Source organism: Sander lucioperca, chromosome 10 (assembly GCF_008315115.2).
Source record: "Sander lucioperca isolate FBNREF2018 chromosome 10, SLUC_FBN_1.2, whole genome shotgun sequence".
Classification (NCBI taxonomy): Eukaryota; Metazoa; Chordata; class Actinopteri; order Perciformes; family Percidae; genus Sander; species Sander lucioperca.
Genome location: NC_050182.1, coordinates 31,324,779 through 31,343,530, shown reverse-complemented (window position 1 = coordinate 31,343,530; position 18,752 = coordinate 31,324,779). Strand labels below are relative to the sequence as shown.

At 40.4% G+C, this 18,752-nt stretch overlaps 1 protein-coding gene and 1 long non-coding RNA gene across 2 annotated transcripts in view; one reads left to right on the top strand and one right to left on the bottom strand.

The window, feature by feature from the left end:
• Positions 1 to 18,752, bottom strand: part of LOC116049223 (transmembrane protein 65-like) — a 44,780-nt gene that overhangs the window by 9,378 nt on the left and 16,650 nt on the right. Inside the window, exons 3-6 of the mRNA XM_031298672.2 lie at positions 18,013 to 18,057; positions 8,906 to 8,973; positions 7,049 to 7,103; positions 2,613 to 2,655 (exon numbers count right to left, since the gene is read on the bottom strand). Coding sequence (XP_031154532.1) covers positions 2,613 to 2,655; positions 7,049 to 7,103; positions 8,906 to 8,973; positions 18,013 to 18,057 — 211 coding nt within the window. The remainder of the gene's footprint in view (positions 1 to 2,612; positions 2,656 to 7,048; positions 7,104 to 8,905; positions 8,974 to 18,012; positions 18,058 to 18,752) is intronic.
• LOC116049224 lies at positions 3,598 to 18,450 on the top strand. The gene is made up of 3 exons (XR_004898459.1): positions 3,598 to 3,907; positions 13,308 to 13,312; positions 18,439 to 18,450. It is a non-coding gene; the product is annotated as an uncharacterized LOC116049224 (long non-coding RNA).

The window sequence follows — 18,752 nt, the reverse complement described above, 5'->3', positions numbered from 1 at the left end:
ACATATCATATCATATCTCAACCAAATTAAATGTTGTCAGCAAATAACTTGAGATCATTGTTCAACATCCCACTGCGATGCTCTGTACCAAATTTGGCGAAGATCGGCCATAAGGGGGTGCTATAATCAATGTTTATTTGTTTTGGCCAATAACTCAATGCATTTAAATGGGAAATTTGCAATTGCAATATCTCTGCCACAGTAAATGCTATCAACACGAAACTGTTGATGCTTGTTCGGCATGCCACTCTGAGGCTCTGTACCACATTTGGTAAATATCGGCCATTAGGGGGCGCTATAGTCAACGTAGACCAGTTTGGGCCTTTTTACCCCTTCTGAGGTCGAGGGCATCATATACAACGCCAAACAGCACTTCTGATTCATAACTTAATAACTTTATAATTATAACTAGTAGAAACATATGGTCTTTTGAAGCTAAAAGCTAACAGTCGCCCCATTCTGTTGATGTATTTGATGTCTTCCTAGCCCTTACAGAAGGTTTTGTATTCAGCCTAGAAGTCCAGAGTTTTTCGGGGGCCTTTGTGCAAACTCATTTAGGCAGGCAAGAAAAGATTCTAACTGATCGTCACACCCAGACTGCCTGAAAATGGGGATCTTGATCCCTTTCCAAGTGAACTGAAGTTTTTTTTTTAATAAGAATATATTCCAAGCCAACTGCAGGAAACAACCTTCAAAATATTCAAATTTATGGGACTTGGGAATTTATGGTTTGTTTTTTAACATTTGCTGTTAGCAAAGACACTCAATAGGTTGAGAACATATTACATGCTAAAACTGCATTAATTAATCAATTAATGGATATGTCATTAACAGAAAATATTCAAACAAATAAACGGTTTTAATACTTTATTATTTGTTTAATTCATTTTTTAACCAAAAGAATTAAGTGGTTTCACCTTATCCAAAACTGAAGATTGCTGATCTTCCTAGTTTATTAAGACAACAAACTGAATATCTTTGGGTTTTAGTGTTTGTTCAGAAAATAATAGTTGAAGCCCTATTTCATTCATGCTAAGCTGACTCGGCCATGCCACCAACTATCTCTTAACTGGTGGAGTATAAGTCGGTCCAAAAAGCTATTCACTTGCAATTGGGTAGTTTGGAGCTGAGCAAACTAAATACCAAAACTGCAGCAACTTTACAGTATAGAGGCCCCTGGGGTATCCTCAGCTGTCAGCTTCAGATAAAAGGTACCCACAGTAAGTCCACTGCGCCTCCTCAGCTCTTAACTGCTACTAAAGTGCCACTAACTCCCAGAGTAATCTAAAGCACAGGGTGTATGTGTGTGTGCACTTCAGCCATTCCCCTTTGAAACAAAGCTGTAATGCAAATGTTGCAGCGAAGGACACCTGCAGGAGCTCCACTGACAAACAGCCTTCACACTCACTGGTGTAAATCCATCACAAGAAAACAAAAACCCTCTCTTGTCTGGTCTAATCGAGTCTCACCTTGACAAACTGGCCACAACGGCTCTACTTTCCAACGTGATTGAGTGGCAAACACAGACGCTCACACAGAGGTACAACTGTGTGTGTGTGTGTCCACTGAGAGCGTTTACAAAAGGCCAGAATGACTCCATCACACTAAAACGGTGCAAAGGCATCTTTAAAGTTGTCTTTCTACCCGACTGTCCGACTTGTCTGTTTTGCTGACTCTCTCTATATTTAAATGAGAAAGAGTAATTCAATTCAGTTTATTTATGAAAAGAGACAGTGCAAATTAATAAAACGCATGATTTTACATGGGTTACAAAAGCCAGAATTTGCCAAAAGGCTATTTTTCATCTGTAGTCCCCTGCCCTTGATGTTAAAAAAGGCTTTTTAAAATACAAAGAAACAAAAAGGAAAGCAAGCAAAACAAAACTTAGCACAAAACATCACAGAAGCAGAAAACAACAAAACAAAGAACAACGCAGAACTAAGCACAAGACAAGACACAACACAGAAGCAGAAAGATATACAACAAAGCAAAGCAACAGAGTATATACGGTGGCCGACAGGGGCAAACACACTGCAATTTAATGAAACACACGCAAATAGACAAAACACACAGAGACGTGTCTGTATACTCATGGTAATAAAAAGGCAGCGCGATCTCTCCCCGTGGGGTCGAAAATCAAGCTGTTCCACTTAGCGCTCCCCCTAGAGGCCTGGAGAACTTCCGCTGTGTAATCTGGATGCAGCGATTTTTGTCTTGTTTCCTTTGGGACACAAAATTCTTCATTTCTCTATCTCCCTTGCTGCTCGTGCTTATCTTCCTCTGGGGTAAATTCAATGATTACGGTTTAATACTAATATAAGTAATTTAATGACTTAGCCTTTACCAAAGGGAGTGGGATGGTAAACCTTTACTTTCATTCTCTCTGTATATTTTAATTTGTGTATACCTGGGTTGGAATTTAAAACACCGTATTGCTGTAATAATCTGTGTAATGGGATATACACTGATAGTACCATAGTTTTTCTTAACATTTCATCATTTGAGTGAATGAGGGTAATAAATCTAAATCCTCCTACAACCTGCCATGACGTGCAGAAACTTTAAAGGGTAATAGTTGCTGAGTATGTGTGTGTGTTGGTTCTGATTCTTACCCTAGTCCTGCCAGGTCAGACACCAGGTTGCCAAGGGCAGCAGCTGTAGAAAAAGCAAGAGAAAGAGACATGATTACAACACAAGTTAGGAAATTGAGGTTTGTATTGAGGACAGCCAAAAAGCACATCACGCAAAATGTGTTTACCTGGTTTTTCATCATATGAAACCCGAGAAAATGACTTTTCCATCTACCTCTCAGAGGCCTGACCTGGAGTCATCTGCCAGCAGAGTGTGAAGCCGTCCATATTAACAGGTCACTACATTCATTCCCCCTGAATCATATTTCTGTATATCTGTATCAGTGTCTGTGTCCCAACCGGCAGCAGAAGATGGCCACCCACCAACAGCCTGGTTCTCTCTGAGGTTTCTGCCTGTTTAAAGGAAGTTTTTCCTCCCTACTGTCGCACCAAATGCTTGCTCGAATTGTTTGGGGAATTGTTGAGTCTTTGTTAATTGCACTGTGGTCTAGACCTACTCTATCTGTAGTGTCCTGAGATAACTTCTGTTATGATTTAACACTATAAATTAAATTGATTGATTTTACGACAAAATATATACAGTACAGTTGTTAGTAGTAGTTGTAGTAGTAGTAGTAGTAGTATTGTGTAGTCACTGTACATGTGCATCAGAAATACTAGTGGACCAATAAGTATCCTCATAATTATTTCTAAATATAAATACACAAAGAGTAAATATGGGTCAGTAGTATATATTTGTTTTACAATAACCATATAGTGCTTTTTTGTTTGGGGGGGGGGAGGGGGGATTATTGATAGGACAGATGAAGACAGGAAAAGGTGGTAGAGAGAGGGGGGACGACTTACAGCAAAGGGCCGCGGGTCAGACTCGAACCTGGACTGAGCCTTAGTATATGGGACGCACACTCAAACAGGTGAGCTACCAGGCACCCCATATATACTGCTTATTTTTACCATGTTGGTTATTGCACAGCATATGATGGGACACCCTCAGTGCATTCTGGGCTCATTAAGGAGACAAATGCAATGCTGAAGTCCACATCGCCGTTGCCTCACTCACTTAGTGCAGAGTGGAAGGAGATTCAGGGCAACAAAGTTTTTGTAATTCTTCGCCAAAACACACAAAGTAGGTTTGTCCTAAATGAGGAGACCAGGGGCGCGGGAAGTAGGGGTGCTGGAGGTGCTGCAGCACCCCCTGTTAGCAAACTGCGATGACAATAAAATGATAGCTTATAAATATCTCTGGTTGTTGTTTCTGTTCCACGACATTTTGTATGTCATGTTTGGGGTGTGGGATGAAGAGAGGGATAATTTTAGTAACAAGAGGGCTTTTCACCGGGGTGGAACAGCTGATCGCTTTACCGTGGAACAGCTGATCCACTTGTGCCTCTATTTACCAGTGTCTACTGCTGGCTCCCAAAGGTCTTTCTCAGCTCTTCGCCGCCTGAAAACCTTGCTCCGTAGCACTATCACTCAGAGTAGACTTTCACATACCGCACTGCTTCACAAACACAAAGACATTTTGGATGATCTGATATTCAGGGTGTCATGGCAGAATTTATCAGCCGAACTCCAGAGCGCAAACCTTTTTAGAATTTGTCACATACTTCGCTGTTCGTTGTTCTGAGTTTGCTGTGCAGTACGCACCGTCAGCTCAGCTGTACTTCATGGAGGGGAGGGGAGAGACAGAGGTAGAGTGGTCTACCTGTTACATTTCTGATTGCTAGACAATCTGTTCTGGGTCTCGTGGCAGTGAAAAAAAGGTTGTTGGGTAAAGATGATTACAGTTTTTTTCGATTGCTAAACGTAATGTAGTTAAACGACAGTGGGCAAAAGTGGAGCTACATGTGCAAAACTTTCTAGACCTGCAGCAAAATGTCGGGATGTGTATTATCCACCGATGTCTATTGGTGAGTAAATGGCCTGTGAAACAATGTGATACAACAAATGGGGCTGTCTTATTGGTGTCTATTGCTTGTAGCTGCAAGGCTCACTTACCAGCTGTAGGCCACGATGATAGCTGTATATGAACAACACTGATCTATACCTGGAGGCTTTCTACAGCAACAATAACACACAAGTACACTTACACATAACTGTACATAGGCCTTACATTAATTCTATATAAATATGATATCCTGATAAAAAATTGTCCAACTTGTGGGGACCGAGGAAGGGCATTAATCATCTTAGTTGTAATTATTTATAGATGTAATCCTATCTGGACCTTTCACGTTACCTCTGTTTACAGTATGTAATTGGGCCAACTCAGCAGTAGACCATTTTAGAATGGTGCACATTTGTCTCATAGAAAAGGTGTGATTGGTGGACTTGACTACAGACTTGACACTAGTGCTAAATCACTGTGGACTGGGCTATATAACTGCAGCCTCTTGATTTGCAGAGCCCCACATGTTACAATGTGAATGGTAGTTTCCTACACTTTTTAAAACTTAATCACAGGGGGATTTCTGCAGCGAGAGCTCACTCTCAAATCTCTTTATGCCACTCAGATATAACAGGCTCTGCCTGTCAAACTACTAGTAGCCTTACTGAAAAACAAATTTAACATTTTCTGGCTGAGTTTGCAACCTGATAACTCTTTTGTCTATAAATCCAAACTCCCAATCATCCATTCATTGTGAAGTTCCAAAAGAAACAAGAAAAAAAAGAACAAACGCACATTTTAAATTTGAAAAACTGGTTTGTATTGTAAATCTACAAGAGCAGGATCAAGTCATAAGTTTGTTTGACACAATAAGCACCTCAAAGTAAATGTTCAAATACCTCCCCTCTACGGTATATCCCTAAAAGATCTATCGCTCCTTGCTAGGGCTGGGTACCGAAATCAATAATTGTTAGACACCAGGCGAATTGCCTCCTTAGTATCGAGTATAAAAAAAAGTCTTGTCATTTAATATCAAATCTCATCAGCGTCAGTGAGCCAATAAGCATGCCTCTACCAAGATCTAATAATGCTGCTGATTGGCTGTCTAATGTTACGTGTCGTAGAGACATGCAGGAAAAACTCTAAGTTACACACAGAGACAGGGCTCACGTGTTAGGAGCTGAAAAATAAATAAAAATATTTGTGCCGTAATGTGTAATGTTGTAATTTATTTTTATCGTTCAGGAACCAGTATTAAAGTCACGGTATCGGTATCAACATATTTTCAACGATACCCAGCCCTACTTCTTGCTTCAGTCTGCACTGGTCAAGTTTTCTACATCTCTACAATTCCCTGTGAAGTAGATTAAAAAGAATAGAATAGAAAAATAGAATAAAAAAATGCTTCAGGCCTCTGGCCTTCTCTGCTCTACAGCATCAGCTTCGACTCCAAGTCTTTCAGACTGATTAGTTTACTGAGTCGATATGAAAATCTTGAGCTATAAACAAAAGCACACTGTTATCACCGCCAGCAGCAACAAATTAATCAGAAGAGGAAAGGTAAGACTTGCAGAGTAGAAGTGGGAATGCCAGTTGCCCCAAACTATAATGTTTTTACCACCATTACATTTGTAAATAGGGACAGTCCTACTGCTTCACTAACATCATTATGCTCCTCTCTCAAAGTATCTCCAATATACACTGAACAGGAACAAGTGATAACATTAAAATGCAAATGTGCCTCTTTGAACTAAGTGGATATGACTGCACCCATTCAATCTGCTTGTGAACAGTGTTACAGTATTTATGAAACCCTCGTTATTTAGGCCAGGCAGTGTCACTCTATGTTATCGTTACTCTTTTTTTGGATTAGTGTCACAACAGTGTTCAAATTGAGACTTTATCATTAAAGTTTCATTATGAGACTGGGCATTCTGTCGACACTGAAATTGAAAATGCCTCCTATTTTTGTTTGAACGAGTTGGGAGTCCACTATGATTTGCCATACCGTCACTCTAATTGAGAAGTAGACAGTGAGTGCGACTTGCAGTCTGGAAAAGAAAAATGTATATCTGAACCTAAACTAAATCCGAGGTAATAGGTTTTTGTCACATATACATTTGCTCCAAGATTTTTTCTCAAACTTAACAATTAGATGATGAATTTAATTTGACTGATTATGTATGCAAATATATGACAAACATACTTTTACCAGATGGAAAGCCATCAGGGAGATCATGTAAACATATGTCAGAACTGACATGTGACCCATGTATTATAATAATAATAGGCATGTTTAAAGAATTGACCAAAGTGGGTTGTGCAACAATCAACATGAGAAACATATTCTCTTGTTGTCATCCAGGCATCACTTTTGTTCTGCAACAATCCTCAATCAAAAATTTGTGTTCTTAAAAACCTACACAGAATTGATATAACCATTCATACCTATAAAGGAAATCAGACAAGATACAAATCAAGGAAGACTTCAAAAGGTACCAATAAGAACAAAATAGGGAAAATGCACTGCGTCATTGTAAGTTACATTAGGATCATGAGATTATCTTACCAGCCATAGTTGAAATGCCGAGGACCACGCCAATGGATAATTCAATGTGTGTGCCCTGTAAAACACACACACACACACACACACACACACACACACACACACACACACACACACACACACACACACACACACACACACACACACACACACAAATTTGTAAGACGGGAAACTCAATTTCAATTCCCTCATACTACAATACAAACCATACAAATCGGTGCAGGCTAATGTACGGGCTATGACATGAAATGTATCTGTTCATGTTCTTTCTCAATGATATTCAGAGAGAAATACAGAATGACTTATTTATCGTCATAAAGACTTAATTATTATATACTGTGATGCCAGTATGTTTTTAATCTTTAGTAATGACCTCTGTGTAATGTCTCATCACATAGACTATAGGTGTCTCTCCTCTGGTCTTGTCAAAAATGCTATAGCAAGATGTTTAATTTCAAATTGTCAAAATGCCCAATACTTTTCAGTCAAGATTTTCTAGAAGCTTTCAGTCTTTCAGTTTATGGCTTCCTGGTTTTAGTGGTCTGATCCCATACAAAATGGAAACTGGCCTGAGATCTTCAGCAAGTACAGTTACACTTTTACACTCACTTTTGATTTCAATTTTCACACTTTTGCAGAGTCTGCTTTATAAAAAAAAAAATATATTTTGTATAACATCTGCATATTCTTCCTTTTGTTAAAGTATATTTGTTTTTGGGCAAAGTTATGACATTTCATTATGTCCGATTTAGGATATCATAATTTTTTCTCTTGTTATATATTCCTATAATATATTTCTTCACTTCGTCTATCCATCTTAAGAGCTTCCAGCATAAGAATGAATCATCTCTCTGTTAAAATAACCCTGCTGTGAAAGAGCAGTATCAGACTGTTCCACAGGGTTTGGATTTCATTATTTGAACAAAGACTTAAAGTGCTCATATTATGCTAATTTTCAGGTTCATAATTATATTTAGAGGTTATATCAGACTAGGTTTACATGGTTTAATTTTCAAGAAACACTATTTTTGTTGTACTGCACATTGCTGCAGCTCCTCTTTTCACCCTGTGTGTTGAGCTCTCTGTTTTAGCTACAGAGTGAGGCATCTCACTTCTGTTCCATCTTTGTTGGGAGTCGCACATGCGCAGTAGCTAGGTAAGGACTACTAGCCAGTCAGAAGCTGAGTATGAGGGCGAGCCACGCTAGCAGCTATGCGAGCATTATAACGTGTTACAAAGTGACGCACGTTTGTCACGGAAGGCTGAACTACAATAGAGCTGTTTGGAGCAGTGTTTTCTGTTGGAGATGGTAAGTGCCTTTGGGGTGGACTTTGGGCTTTTTCACTTTTTAAACCTATAACGTGCACAAAAAAGATATATAACACAATAAAGGAAAAGGGAAAAGCCAAAAAGCATAATATGAGCACTTTAATAAAGAGTGGGTAGGTTTGTGGCAGACAAATTACGATTTTATCGGATGTCAAAAAAACAAAAAGAAAAGGAAGGACCCTGAGAAACAGATTGCCAAACAATAACAGAAAATATACATACACACATTATATATACTGTATGTGTGTGTGTGTGTGTGTGTGTGTGTGTGTGTGTATATATATATATATATATATATATATATATATATATATATATATATAGAGAGAGAGAGAGAGAGAGAGAGAGAGAGAGATAGTAGCATTAAACTTGTGCTTCTACTTCTCCCTCGATGCTTCTATTCAAAGCTTCCTACAGTATTAAGAGTACATGCAACGTATTTGTTGGAAATCAAACCCCTCACACTGAGTAAATCTCTACACCCACTGAGCTGCAGGGGAGCACGGCACTGCATGAAGCTGACAGACTTACAGCAACGATCATGATGCAGTTGTCCAGGAATCCAAATCCAACGAACGGGATTGCATTGTGCAGTAGAACTGTAAAATGACAAAAACAAACAATAAATCACCAACAGACAAACAGAAAGCATGCAGATTGCGTTTGTCTACATTATTAAGTAACAACCCATCAGACACATTGAACCTTGCAGAGCAGAACTGTACCAGAATGAACACAAAGAAGATACAAGAACATTATTTCACAGAGACACAAAGCACTTCTGTGCTAAAAAGAAAATGAATATTATGAAACTGATGTTGGGAGATCCTTGAAATAAACTGGACCATAACTCTAGTTATTTATTCATGCAGGTTAACGTTATGTTGCTGTAACGGATTGAAATGTGGAAGCATATTACAAAAACAGCCACAAATGACCTAAGTGTGCAGATTTGAAGTTTAATCCATATTCTTGATACAACATGTGACAGAAAATATACTGTTAGTCTGTGTCAGCTGATAGTGTGAGTAGTTTGCCTGATGGACAGGGCCAGGCTGACACGTCACATGGCGGGGCGTTTGTGTGATGCTGATTTAACCACGGCCGAAGCAGCAGGTGTGGAGATGGAGATTCAGGTGGAGATTGTTTCTGGCAGGAGACAATCACGGAAGCAGCATGCGACAGCTTTTAAAAACCTTTTGAAACCTGAATTATACAACAGGGAGAGCGGGCTTGCGGAATCCTGACGCCGACGAAGGAGAGGACGCGGAGCAGTGAATGCGGAACAGCGGTCATCCGACAGCAGGAGAGACTGACGCCAGCAGGCCCGGCTCCAGAATGCGAATTGAAACTGCGGCTGGGTGAGTCAGTTTAACACAGCACAATCCCTTTTAGGTAGAAAAGTATACACTCATCCAGGGGTCTCATTTATAAAACGGTGCGTAGGAGCCTTACTATAAGTGTACGTATGCCCAAAAGCCCAAAATGGCGTATGCCAAAAACAATTCAGATTTATAAAACCGTGCGTACGTACATCTGTAAGCAATGTTCCCTTTATAAATCACAGATTACCTACAAGTGTGCATACGTGAATCAGCCTCTTATCCCGCCCTGTACACGCCCATTTTTAACCATAAATAGTCAATGCAAAGCACCTCGTGAATGCTGATAAGTATGTTAATGACACTGGCAGTCACCGAATCAAGCCGAATCGTGACGACTGGCGGAGAAAAAGCGAAAAACCTCTCAGACGCTGGTGAATTGCTGCCAATTGAATTATAATTTCGGCCTGTTGTCGCAGTGTAGGGAAACCTAATCTATAGACTACCTTTATTAATAATATCTTCCAAAACGGCAGGTATTACGGCACTCGGGGACAGCTTCGATATACCAGACCTATAAGATTTAACAGAACTATACTGTATATTATATCCAAACAAGTGGATAGTGATAAAGGTGAAGATTATATATAATATTTATTTGAAGAAAAAAAAAACCCACTTAGCTAGCCATTTCCATCTGGAAACAGCGTGGCGAGTACCTGTATTTGGACCGGGATGGCACGGTTCCGGCGCGTTGCCCTCTCTACTGGACCCAATTCAGTACATAGATCCAAGAGCGCAGCTTTATGGAATTTAAATCGGCATATTAGCCAGTCATCGTCATGGTCCCTGAAGCTTTTTTCTCTCCTGATTCTTCCATTGGGGGTTATAACCTAGTCCTCTTGCAGGGCCAGCAGTGCCATCATGCAGCATTACGCACGGGGGTCACCGCAGTATTAATATGTTTACAACAATTAGAGTGGTTGTAGACACCTTGCCAAAATCACAGCATCAACTAGTGGTATCCCCCCCCACCCCAAGATACAATTTGAAGACGAAAGTGTAATAGGCAAACACACTTTTCTTCATGCAGGTTTTGTCACGACCAGTATTAAAGTGCGGCCCGATAACGAGGACATTAAGTGTAACGATTGCGCGAGAGCTTAACGGCTGTATTTCCAGACTTTGACATTTGATGATATGTGCACAGTATTAAAGCCAGATATTTAGTTATTTACACTGTGTTCTGCCGTTATCTAATGCTAGGGTATTTAAATGCTATCCTGTATTCCATGGAGTCGGGCCGTCTCATCCTCCTGCGCTCCGTAGCGGACAATGTGACGGTGATCAGCGGCGATTAAATCAGAGTTTTGATTTAAGATTTCATTTGTATTTTACAAGGTGTTTATGGAACAATTATCACTCAGTACAAGCGCAAATAACACTGCTGGATTTAACCTTCATGGTGATGATGATATGGAGTGAAGAAATGTGCGTGAGGCATTAATACTTGAAAATATTAAGAGTAATCTTTATTCCCACATGTACTTTCTGCAGTCTGACTTCAGTTCACCACCTCACCATCTGCGTCGCCAATTCCCATTGGCCCTCATTTATCAACCTAACGTAGAAACCAGCGCAGATATGAGCGCAGAAATCCTCTTACGACAGGCTTCACGTGTGATTCATGAAACGTTCGTATCACACCAATCAGAGCGTAAGAATGGTCGTACATTGATAAATGCAGCGGCTGGAAACGATCGTAATTTAAATATCACGCCCCAATATATTCTCGGTTCTGAGGCCTCGCCCCTACAATTTACGACATGGCGAGACGTAATCCGGCTGAGAAGCGGCACTTTTCAGAGGTGGAGATAGAAACTCTGATATCTCAGGTTTGCACTAGCGTTTGTAGTTTTGTCAGCCTGAAAACTGTTATTAAAGGCTGTAGAAATAATGCGGAATGGAAAGAGATCACTGATGCAGTAAACAGTGTTGCCGTGGTAAATCGGACTCCAGCTGAAGTTTATTTAATTTATACATCCTTATGCTATAGTCCCCATAGTAATATACAGGCTTATATTGCAATATCTTAGGCCTACATGGTTTACGTATATTTAAATAAACACACAGTAGCGGAGTTTATGCAGTGTCTTTTATTTTACTCGTGTTTTTTTCATGAGTCAGAACTGTGAGGGAGAGCGCGTGTCCTCCGCCCCCCGTGCTGGACCCCCACCTCGACCCTGTCTCCTGACAGCAGAGGGGCTGGAAAAACAAGCCGAAATATATCGGTCAATGGCAGAAATAAATGTTGTGCATCGTCATGTTTCCTGTATTGAGTATCATTGCCAAACATAATATACCTTTTAAAAGCGAGGAATAATATCCCCAGTTGGGGCTGTGGTGGACACTGCTCTCTGGTCATCGGGTCATCTGGCTCCAGAACCCCACAGGCTAAAACAATGTTGCAGAATTTTTCTGCCGTGTATAGTAGGGTCCCCCCCCGCTGATGCAAGACCATGAGCCATCTGCCCTTAATCAATCCGATGGAGCGCTCCACCGTGGCCCGTGTGCATACGTGTGCACTGTTGTACCGGCGAATATAAACTTTTTATATGCTGCACCGCAAGTCCACACTGACTCGAAAACTTGTGTACACAAGTTCAGACCAGACGTGAGATTTTATCGCAGCCTACGCTCACGTTCAAATCCCTTGCTTTGCGTAGGAATCGGCGTACGCCCGTCCTACACCTGTTTTTGGTCGTACGCACGTTTCACAAATGAGACAATGACAATTGTCTCCAAAATGTGCGTACGCGTGGGTCAGAGTTTGCGTGGACGACCGCACATTCTCCCCAAGTTTGTTTTTTATAAATCACAACCTTTGCGTGGGAAGTGGCATACGCACATTTTCAGCCCCGTTTTGTGCGTACGCCACGTTTATAAATGACCCAGGCCAGTTTAGGTCTCACTCTCACGGTAAATGCATCACGCAGGCAAAAGGAGACAGGGGAATAATGTTACCGGCGAGACTAGCCTTTAGTAGCTGTGTAAGTAAGTAAGTAAGTAAGTAAGTAAAATTTATTTATAAAGCGCTTTTCACAGATAAAATCACAAAGTGCTGTACAAAAGAATAGGTAAAACAAACAATATAAAATGTATATACATATATAAAATTAAAGTGACACTAGTGAAAACCCATCAACCAAAAGCTTTCCTAAATAGTAGTTTTCAGATCCTTTTTAAAAGAGACAACAGAGTTTGCCAGACGCATGGACAGGGGCAGGGCGTTCCACAGTCTGGGAGCAACAGACTGAAAAGACAGGTCCCCTCGGGTCTTATAACGAGTCTTAGGAACTACAAGCAAGTTCTGGCCAGAGGACCAAAGAGTCCGGCCAGAGAAAACCATCTGTTCTCGTGGGGGCTATGAATGAAATCCAGTTGTTCCAAATTTGGTAAAATTTGTCCTTTTGGATTCTTAATTGGTAGGTCAATTTTTCCATCCTAAATATCTCTAGAGTAGTTCCAATCCAATCATCCAGGGTAGGCTGGATCGGGCTTAACCATCTCCTTGTAATTGTTTTCTTACTTGCCACCAAGAGTAATTGCAGCAACTGTATCTCGCTCCTACATTCCAAAAAAGAGACGCGACCCAGGTACATAACATCAAAACTCAGAGGTATTTGAGTGTTAAAGACCATGTTTAAGGAAGCCTGGATACCCTTCCAGAAAACATTTAACTTGGGACAATCCCAGAATATATGATAATGGTTAGCGACAGTCGAGCCACATTGTCTCCAGCATGGCATATGTGCACCTTTATACCTCTCCTGATACGGTGTCTTGAAATATCTAATAATATTCTTCCAGCAATGCTCTCTCCAGCTCATGGAGTTGGATGTTGTCCACTGGAAGGACCAGATACTGCCCCACGCCTCCTCAGAAATCTCAATCCCTGATTCCCTTTCCCATTTACCTTTAATGTATAAAGTGTTATTATCGTTGGCATGGGAAAGAGCTGTGTATAGTTTTGAAATGGAGTTAGAAGGGATCATGGTCATGGCATTTTTCAGAATGCAGTAAAATTCTGATTCAACATCTGAAAGGTCAGTCAATTTACATTCATGATCAATATATGATCGTAGTTGCAAGTATCTATGAAATTCGTTTCGTGCCAAGCCATGTTTGACCCGCAAGGTCTCAAAACTGTGCACAGTGTTTCTTTGAGTGAGTGAAAGGAGTGTTGTGAGACCTTTTATATCTTAAACACAGACTTTACTTTAATGCTACACCAGGGGCAACTTGAATTGGATTTTTGGTTTGGATGAGTCTGTGCAGAAAAACAAACTAGAACTCAAGAGTGAAGCCTTTTAAAACAGCAGCGAGTGAGTTTATCATTTTGCCTCTTGGCTCCAGTATCCCTTCATATAAAGCATCACTGACTCATGCAATTTCAGGGACAGATCTCCAAATTTTAATTTTCCCAATAACTACCCCTTATCTCCCCCGGTCTCAGCTGGTAATTAAAAGTGGACTCCTCTGGCTATAGTAGTTCCAATTACTACAGACAGGCGCGCAGGAACCTATTTTTGACCAGGGGTGCTGAATAACAAAATAATGGATGTCTGACGATTTCTCCCCCTAGGAAATGTTTCGGATTTTGACAGCTAAATACGTCATTTTAGCGCAGTGTATGGGTGAGAGTGAGAAGTTTTAGAAAAGTCCTGGGCAGCCACAAATTCCACTGTTCCACAATTAAGCGTGTTTTACAGTAACCACAGCCCAGCTGGCGTGCGCATATGTGACGTCATGAAATCGCTGTAACTATTTATACCCGCGCTGGTGGTTGCGACACTAGTTGCAGTCTTCTCCTGAACAGAGGTGGCACTAATGAGGAAAGGCTACCGACTTTGCTCTTTCTACGGACTAGAAGAAGAAAAAGATAAACAATGGCAGAACTGGCAGCAGCATTGACGTCAATGCTTCGATTTGATTCGACTTGGTCGGATCAAGCCTTTCATTCACCATAAAAGAACTCATTTTAACCCAGTAAGTTTACAAGAGAGACTTGCAGTCACTCTGAGAGTGCTGGCATCTGGTTGCCCAGGAGCTCGTTCATGCTTCCCGTTTCCCCTTTGTCGCGCCCCGCTGAAAAAAAAAGAGTGGTGTGCGACCTTGGCTCACGCGCTATAAATCCGGGCGCGCCAGCAAGATCTACGTCATTTTGACGTCACCATGGCGCGCGGCAGGTTGGGAACGGCCAGTATAATTCACCTCTTATGCGACAGCACTCGCCACCTCGACTCCACTGTGTGCACCCACATCACAGAAGCGCCCTTGACATCATTAGCCTGTTTCAGTATATAGCTACGGTATACTTTTCTGATCGTCAAAACCACACCAGAGATGTTTGGCTTGAAAATATATGCTAATAGTCAGGCAGCAATGACCTCGCCAACAATTTCCTAACTTGTGCCTTCTCCACAGCAAATGTGTCCTAACCACGTCACAGCGGTTTCTGTTACACAAAACATATGCAATGAAAACAATCGTACTTGCAGGCATTGCCCTCACAGGGAACGGAATTATCTTTAAAGCAACTTATTCTTTTTGCAGAATAACCAAAATTTCAGGAGACACTGAACCAGCGTGTAAACCGTAGTTCTTTTCCACACATGAACAGGAAGTAAGCTGAACATATTCCTGTATTTCAGGATAATTACCAATTGTGCCCAGTAGATGGCACTCTAATTCAGGATAATTACCAATTGTGCCCAGTAGATGGCACTCTAACACAACAAATGACACAAGAAACAGCTTATCATTCATTCTCATCTCAGGTAAAAAGACCGTTGAAAAGTTTCTGTCCCGAACCTCCTTCCAGGATAACTGAAGTTGCTTGGCTGACAGGGCTTTTTGAATCCTTCTGTAAAGTTAACGTTAGATGCTATGATGGTGCTGCTAACGTTAGCCGAGTTGCTTGCTAATGTTATTTCAGACTCAGGCTCTTCAGCTACCCCAACACGGACGAGGAAACATCAACTGTAACATCTACAGATGAAATCTTGCTAATTTAAGCCGCATTACTATGCCAGAAGAAAAAATCTTGTATCCTTTTCTGCGACATATTCTTCTCTACAACTAACGTTCCAGTCAACTAGCTTCAGCCTGCTCTCTCTCAGCGAGTCACGTCACTTGACTCACTTTCACCTCTATAGCAGCTATAACAGTTAATTTTAGTAGGCTATATTCAAACCTATCCATAACCCTTTTTTGCTATTTGCCTCATTATTTGATATAAAAAAAAATATAAATAATGTCAGACAGCGAATTAGTAATTATTTAAAAAATATAAAATCCAGCTCCTGCCAGCAGGGGGTGCTGCAGCACCCTCAGCACCTCCCTTCCCGTGCCTTTGGCACTTTGTGTTACTCTGAATAACATGACTAACTAAAGTTTTATCAACTGATCTTTACCCTAACGCCACCATCAAGCCAAACTTTGCTTATGTCGTATAAACTGTAGCTATTCTGTTCTATTCTGCACAGAAGCCTTGGCAGAGGTCTGCTCTCTGTGCTCCCCTTTTATTTCAACATTTTCATCACATTGAACTTACCTAATCTTATTTAAGGCAAAGAAAAATTCAGAGCCTAGAGAGTAAAATGTAAAAGCTGTTTTAGAGGCACTGCACCTCAGAAGTCTCAAACTTAAAAAAGGTTTACTTTTATATATCAACATAGGTTTTTTTTTAAAATTGTTTTTATTAAAATAAAAAAAAAATGTTTTAAATAAATGAGAACCAGGGTTGAGGCATTTTGATTGTCAAACTTCAGCTCTAAATGGCATTTCCACTCAGTTTAGTCGGCACAAAGGAAGAAGCTTTACAAAAGAGCTTTACAAAAGAATTTCACCATTAAATCAGTTATCAAGCTTATTTTCAGAATTCATAGGTCGGAGTGATATGACTTAAATGCTGAATGGATCTTTCGTTTTTACAGTAATAAAAAGGCAGAAAAGCAAGGCAACAATACACACAACACAAAGACTTTGCCGTCTTGAGGAAAACATTTACGTGCCGTGTTGGACGCTGTTGCTCTAGTGACAGCCGGCTGAGTCGATGTTTCTTGTCTCGATGTTGATCTCAGCTGTGTTATCTTTAGTGTTGAGCCAAAGCAAGAAAAACTGCATTTCAGCACAACAGAAACACTGAGCTTAAGAGAAGACAATTCTCACACGATGTCTCCGTTTTTGCTTATAGTCAAAGATCTTTGTCTTTCTCACAGTATACACAAACACAGTTTGATATGAACTACTTTAGGCTTTCCAACCTCTCAGCAGAAGGAGAGGAGGAGAGAAATCTGAGGTCATGTCAGTAACTGAGCAGTGCAGAGTGAAGTATGCCTGCATAAGCTTTTAGTTGAGTGTGTGCAGGTGGGTAACGTGTGTTAGTGCATGACCTTCATTTGTAATGAGAGACAATCTGCAATACACATTCTATTGGAATTTATTACCAACTCACACCAATTTATTATTTCGGCAGCATGGCCGTTGTTTCTTTTTTCTGCATTTTACATTCCTCATGTTAATTTGTGTTTCTTCTTTTAAATCACTTAACGTTAAATCATTTATCAGTATGGACTGCAGGAAGACTATCAGTTGAGTTTATGGTTTATCTTATAAACCATAAACATGAATCAATAAACATATGTTTGTTTTCTTGCTTTTCGTTAACAGCATTTGTGTGTGTTGTGCTCTGCTAACTGTGATTTAAAGAGTGATGGACTTCCAAGCACACAGCCCAGCGAGACGGAGTAGAGAAACATTGTGTGCTTTGTATGATAAAGAGACAGGACTATACATTTTCAATGCCTGTCTTTGTCTCATCTTCCTCTGTATCCGAAAACTTTGTTTTGTATCTTAGATTCAGATTAAACTGATATTCTTGGGTACCCCTTTGTCAGGGACATATGGAGCAATAGCTAGTGGCATATCTCTTCATGGAAAACTTATAACCCTATAAGCCAGGTTCATATACACTATGTTTTTCCTTTCCTTTGCAGAGACCATGGAATCAAAGTATCAACAATCCACAATAACCTGCTCATTAATGTTAAAGACTGATCTTCATTAATCCTTCCTGCTTGATTGACAGTTAAATGAAAAATGTCAATCCAGGTGGTCATGTTACAAGATTAATAAGCATTTTTCAATTCCATGTACTTCTTTAACCATCCCTCTACATCACCAAAATGGGGTAAAATACACCTAGAAACAGAGTCATTCTAAAACATCCACCAAGATTGCAAAAAATCTTACCATATCTTAACTCTGCTGCAGTAGGTGGTGCAACTTCCAGCTGCCCTGAAAAAGAAGAGAAGAAGAAAAAAATTATTATAAAGCATCTGCATCTCCAATGGCCTATAGAGGGGAAAAGTCAGGATAAATGTCACACAGTTCTTAAATGGCAAAGCCTTTCAGTCAGGACCTTAATAAGTAGGAAGAGGGGAGAGAGAGAGAACATTTTAGCAATGTGTCAGAGGAGATAAAAGGGAGCGAGGAAGAAGCGCAAAGAGCACCTTTCTTGTTTCTTCTTTCTCGTTGCCACATTGCCTGAGCGAGATGTGGATAGGAAAAAAATGACGTCAGACGTCATTGGTGTGTGTGGGGTGACAAACAGACGGCGAGAAAGGGAGTATGAGATCGAAGGTGTGAGAGGCTTTTGTTTTCTGGCATCATCAACAGATTTAAAGTAATACCATCATCCAACACAACGTGGATGAAAATAAAATGATTACCTTGTCTACACTGTGAAATTTAAAAGGAAAAATTAAGTTAAAGAGCTGTAACATCCATCTTTGATGTGAAGTGTCAGACTTGATATGCCACATTAAAAAAAACAGTCGCACCGTGACACAAAGACCTGCTGTAAAACAGGAGATAATTACTGTGCTTTTAAGGCTAAAGACAGGAAAGACAGTTTTACTGGAGGTCAGTAGAAATGTTAGTCCACACAATGAAGTCTGTTCCATCAGTTACAGGTGTTATTGCACCACTGC